The 6,000-nt window shown below is 33.6% G+C and overlaps 1 protein-coding gene across 2 annotated transcripts in view; it reads left to right on the top strand.

Moving 5' to 3' along the window:
* Window positions 1-6,000, top strand: part of LOC118443198 (uncharacterized) — a 510,470-nt gene that overhangs the window by 370,033 nt on the left and 134,437 nt on the right. For both annotated transcript variants that reach the window (XM_085656601.1, XM_085656600.1), the window contains one exon: window positions 521-710. In XM_085656601.1, the coding sequence (XP_085512727.1) occupies window positions 521-710 (190 nt within the window). The remainder of the gene's footprint in view (window positions 1-520; window positions 711-6,000) is intronic.

Raw genomic sequence — 6,000 nt, 5'->3', positions numbered from 1 at the left:
TTTTTATTAATACCATAATATTTTTGTTTAATTATCATCATTGGTTTATACAAATTAATAATCTTTTCATTATAATAGTTATTGAAACAATGAAATAATCTCAATTTATTTTATTTATATACTTATATTATGTAAAATTTAATTTATCGAACGTGTTCCTTTGTAATTGTATTTAGAACTGTTTACATATTCAATGGAGAGAAGGAGAGAAAGAGAGAAAGAGAGAAAGAATGAAAGAGAGAGAGAGAGAGAGAGAGAGAGAGAGAGAGACAGACCCACAAAGAAAACGTGGTCTGTTTTTCCTACATCTACGCTTTTGTGTCAGTATGTTATTTACCTTCGAGCAGAGAACAGACGTTTTCCGTAACGAAACACTCGGCACGTTTTTCTTTCATGTATCATAATATGTTCAAACATTTCTTAATATATTTATATATAATATCACGTATATATATATATACCGAGTTTCCTAATGGACCAACTAATGACCTAGATCTAATAATCTCTTCCGTTTACGCAGAGCCGCACAGAAGTTAAACCTGTCGTCGAGTCCCCATCGTCGACGGCGTTCCGGTGACGAGAACATCGGACCAGAAGAGCAACCCATCTTTCCTAATGGATACGCCGCATTGCTTCTCAAATCACCGCCTCCGGCACCACCGGCCCTTCTCAGGCGGATAGGAGTTAAGGAGCTCACCGGAGTTGGCAAGGTAAGTAAGCTTACTATCTTTCTTTCTCTTTCTTCCTCTATCTTTCTCTCTCTTTTACTCCCACTCTTTTATTTTCACTTTCATTTTCACTCTCACTCTCTTTATCTTTTTCCGTTTCTTTTATTTGTTTCTATTTCCATTTATACGAAACGATTTTACGGACGATCGCAAAAAGTCGAAAGAAGGATCCTATGAAAATTCGACGGTTTCTTTCTTCCTCCCTTACGAAGCTCTCGACTTTTCGTTTCTACCAACGGGAATATAAAAAACTACACGAGTGCATAAACGTTGGAACGATAAAACTCTCTCTTTTTCTTTCTTTTTCTTTCTTTCTTTCTTTTTCTCTCTTTTTCTCTTCCTCACTGTCTTTCTTCCTCACTGTCTCTCTCTCTCTCTCTCTCTCTCTCTCTCTCTCTCTCTCTCTCTCTCTGTCTCTATCTCTCTGTCTCTCTCTCTTTCCCTTTTTCTCACATTGATGCAAACGCGTTCGTGTTTGCCTAGGAAATAAACTACGTTGGGAATTTAAAGTGACGTATGGTCGAGAGAAAGAAAAAGAAAACGAGAAGATAGTATTTCTAGAGTAACTTCGCATAGTACAAAGTCCCAGGAGCTTTACGTGAGACAACGTCATTTTCGTTATATTTTAAACGAGCTATCTTCGTCTTTATTTTTTTCTTTTCTTTTTTTTTTGTTTTTTCTTTTGTTTTTATTTAATTGACAAAAAAAGAAAAGAAAAGAAAAGAAAAGAAAAAAGAAAAAAAGAACGAAAGCGAAAACGAAAACATTTCTAAGTAAATTATAACAAAGGAAAAGTATCCGTCTGTCTGTCTGTCTGTCTGTCTGTCTGTCTGTCTGTCTGTCTATTTGTACATTATATTTATAATACATATCCGCGAATGAATTAATTAGACCGACGAATTCTCCTCTTCTATCATCAACAAATCCAAATATTATCAAGACTAATTAAACTGTGAAATTTCGACGTTCCGTCGATTCTATACATTTGTATAACTCTTTCTCTTTTTCTCTCTCTCTCTCTCTCTCTCTCTCTCTCTTTCTCACTTCCAAATAATCGTTTAATTTCAACGCTTAACAACAAATGAAGGTTTAACGTTAAATTAATCAAAAGCACAAGCGACGTATCCTAATCTCATTCCGAACGTACTACGTCGATGATTCATCGATTTAGAAGTAACGAACGACTTCCGTTCACTTTCATTTGTCCGCCCGTTTAGCCACAAATCCATAGGCATTACTTTTCTTTGGGTCCAATGAGTACATTGTAATGCGGTTTGACCGCAAGTGATATTATCTCTATCTCTATCTCTATTCCTCTCTTTCTCTCTCTCTCTTTCTCTCTTTCTCTCTTTTTCTCTTTCTCTCTTTGTTTGTATATCATTCTCTTTTTCTCTCTGATTATTCGTATCATATTGAAAGAAGAGGATTGGAATAGATCGGTATTTGAGGACAAAGCGTGAGGAAGAGTGTACTTAACAGATGCCTAGGTGGAGATATACATACACACAAATATACATACATACATATATATATATATATATATATATATATATATAATAGGAAGAGAGATACCTTCGGTACGGTTCATCATTTGAAATGCAGATGAGCTACTCGTGATGCTATAAGCCTTTCTCTTCCTCTCTCTCTCTCACTCTCTCTCTTTCTCTCTCTCTCACTCTCTCTCTTTCTCTCTCTCTGTCTCTCTCTCTCTCTCTCTCTCTCTCTTCAAGTTCCTCTTAGGCTTTCCACTTCCATCGATCCATTATTCTATCCCTTCTCTCTTCCTTCTATAGATTACAACGCGTGCATCCTTAGATCGTGCAACCACTTCGTAAGAGCACCAGTCGAATATCCGGTTTGTACCATCAAACTGAATATCCGCGTCGGAAGCGACCGGAAACAGTTCTCCGAAGTTCCGATGGGGACCTCCAAATGTCGTCACGAATGTATAGGGTCATAAGAGAAACAGAGAGATAGGGAGATAGTTGTCTCTTACTATTTGGATCGTACTGTTACGTTTCCCTCTTCATTCTTATGATCGTTTGGAATTCATTTATCAAGTAAATACGTGTTCGTCTTAAGGAATTAGTATAAAACGAATTGGTAATTTCAATTTAATGATCTTTTCGGTATCTTTTATATTAACATTTAATGATGCATATTATTCAGTATAAAGACGATGCTTTTTCTCGAATATTAATGTTTTATAAAAGTGTAAAAGAGAAGTTTTAATGGTATAGTTTTATGTATTTACATATGGAATTTGTAGGAGGAAACAATAAATTCGATATAAAAGTTTTAATTACACCCATACGTAAATATCTTTTTTAATAATTTGATATATGCACTTATCGCTCGATTCAATCTTATTTTTTTTCTAATATATATACATATATATATATATATATATATATATATATATATGCAGAACAAGTAAAGATTTAAATTAGATTTTTCCGAAATGAAAACAATGATTACCGTGTATTAAACTTTTTAATATTAAATGTACGTCGAAAATATAAAAAAGTTCAAAACTGAACTCGTAAAAAGTTTAAAAGATCGTATTTTGTTTTTAACATTTATAAGTGAAGGAAAGAGAGAGAGAGAGAGAGAGAGAGAGAGAGAGAGAGAGAGAGAAAAGATACTCTTTCGAGCATAGCATCGAGAGGATCCTAAGGGGGCTTAAGGTTCGCGTCCCAGGAATTCCGGGAAGGCGCAGGGTTGAAGATAGTATTACATGAAAGGGATGCTCGTTACGTTTTGAGATGCCAAACCCCTGCGGAATAAAAGCCGCCGACGTTGCCATTGCGTTTGCCGTGAGCTCGCGCTTAAAAGCCAACCCGCGGAATTGTTCGAAATTAATTCGTTAGAAATAAGGTTTTATTGTTTACCGGTTGACGGAGCTAATTAAAGCGAAAAGGATCAGACGAAGGGATGATAAAAAAAAGAAAGAAAGGAGAGATGGACAGGAAGGAGAGTAGACAAACCATTCCGAAAGTAGATCGGATTGTTCAAGGTCAAAAGAAGAGATACGGAGAATTATCAAAGTTTTTTCATAGTTAAAATACGAAAAATTGTTCGTTTACTATTTCATTCAGTCTATTTATCAGTTTATATATATATATATATATATATATATATATGTATTATATTATATATTATATATATATTATATATATGTATTATATTATATATTATATTATATATTATATATTATATATATATTATATTATATATATTATATTATATATATTATATTATATATATTATATATATATATATATTATATATATGTATTATATTATATATTATATTATATATTATATATTATATATATATTATATTATATATATTATATTATATATATTATATTATATATATTATATATATATATATATATATATATATATATATATAAACACACAAGTCTATTGTAGATAGATGTATGTATATTTACTATGAGTCACCACGAAAATTAGAGTAGTACATTACGATATAGTAGTGAACTTCAACTTTAGTTTTAATGAAATGTATGTACGTGGTTGAACACAAGCTACCGACTCGTTTATGATCGTTCATATATCTGTTAGATGATGTCGTATATATACACTGATTTCTCTGTCTCTCTCTTTCTCCCACCTCTCCCTCTCTCTTCGTCCAAGTCGTCTCACAGACGCTTGAATATTTAGTATCTCTATGAAGAGAGTGAGAGAGAGAGTGAGGGAGAGAGAGAGTAATTAAACATCCGCACAGTGCGTCGAATACTGACCAAACGTAGCTTTGCTTTGGCTTTATGCACGCTCAGTCGCCAATCTCTTGTTCTCGTGTGGACTTTCTCTGTTCCGTTTATGTACCGTCTGTTTGAACGTTTCTCATGTTCGGATGCAAGAGATTTTAAAGGTTCTTGTTCTCTTTCTATCTCGTGTTCATGTATCCGTCAAAACCGTTGTTACCGTCTCTCTATCCATTTCGGTCTGCTTCACCGGCTAACAATTTGCTCTCCCTTGCGTCAGACTACAAAGCATATACCATTATTTAACGTGCCGTCGTTGGACAACTACGATGACAAAATGATACTTATTAGACTTTTTCAAATAGCATTGCTATGTGTTTGAAGGCTAAAAACTATTTTTGTATTTTTTTTTTTTTTTTTGTTTTCTTTTTTCACTTCGTCTTTTACTCGACGATGTTTTAATTACATCGAATAGATCGTATTTTAAGAGAACAATTTATTGTTGTTGTTATTGTTATTGCTTTTTTCTTTTTTATTGATTGAAGCTACCATATTAAAATAGCAGACTTATTTGTGTCCGATGTGAAAAGAAAAAAACAAAAACAAAAAAAAAATGCGAGAAGAAAGTTCTGTAAATTCTTTCGAAGGACTCAAACCGATTCCTATTTATCCCTCTTCGTGATCCAATATACGACTCCGTGGCTTTCGCTCGCAAGAGGAAAAAAAAATTGGGAAGAGAAGAAAGGCAAAGGGTGTGCTTTTGCGGGAGAGTGAGAAAAGAGAAGTGGAACTCGCTCGTTTCATGACTCCTGCTAAAATAAAAGATAGAAGGAGAAAGGAAATAAAAGAGAAAGGGAGAGAGAAAGAGAGAAAGGGGAAGCGTGATTTTTATAGGTTCGTACAGGCGTGTATCGAGCAGTTTTCTCTTTTCTACGATGGTGAAGAGAAAGATGGGTTCGTAGAGAAGAGCTTGGGACTACTTAGAAAAGAAACGAGAAACGGTTAGGGCTAGTTGAACACGACGAAATGAAGCGTGACCACCGATGGTCCTGGTTCCCATCCGTCGAACAAATTCCAACTTTCTTACTTGTGTCCCTGATCGAACTGCACGGAAGGATAGAAAACGTATGTATATGTCTTTCTCTCTCTTTCTTTCTCTCCCTCTTTCTCTCTCTCTCTCTCTCTCTTTATATATATATATATAGATACTCTAATGAACATATATATATTTATATATATATATATATATATATATATATATATAAATATATATGTACCCTAAAATTCGAATTAAAGTAGATGAGAGAGAGAGAGAGAGAGAGAGAGAGAGAGAGAGAGAGAGAGAGAGAGAGAGAGATCATGTAATTCACAAAAGAAAAAGAGAATAAATAAAATTGGGTATTTTATTATTACGGATTGAAAATATTATTAATAATATTGCTCATTAATATTCTTTTACGTGAAAAAAGAAAAAAGAATAAATTCATTATTATTGATTGTTTTAAGATAATAAACTACTATTTCAAAGACGACAAGTAA

The sequence above is a fragment of the Vespa mandarinia genome, chromosome 4, assembly GCF_050613455.1.
Source record: "Vespa mandarinia isolate Hongniang chromosome 4, ASM5061345v1, whole genome shotgun sequence".
Classification (NCBI taxonomy): Eukaryota; Metazoa; Arthropoda; class Insecta; order Hymenoptera; family Vespidae; genus Vespa; species Vespa mandarinia.
The sequence above is the reverse complement of the archived record's forward strand: the minus strand, read 5'-3'. Positions and strand labels throughout refer to the sequence as shown.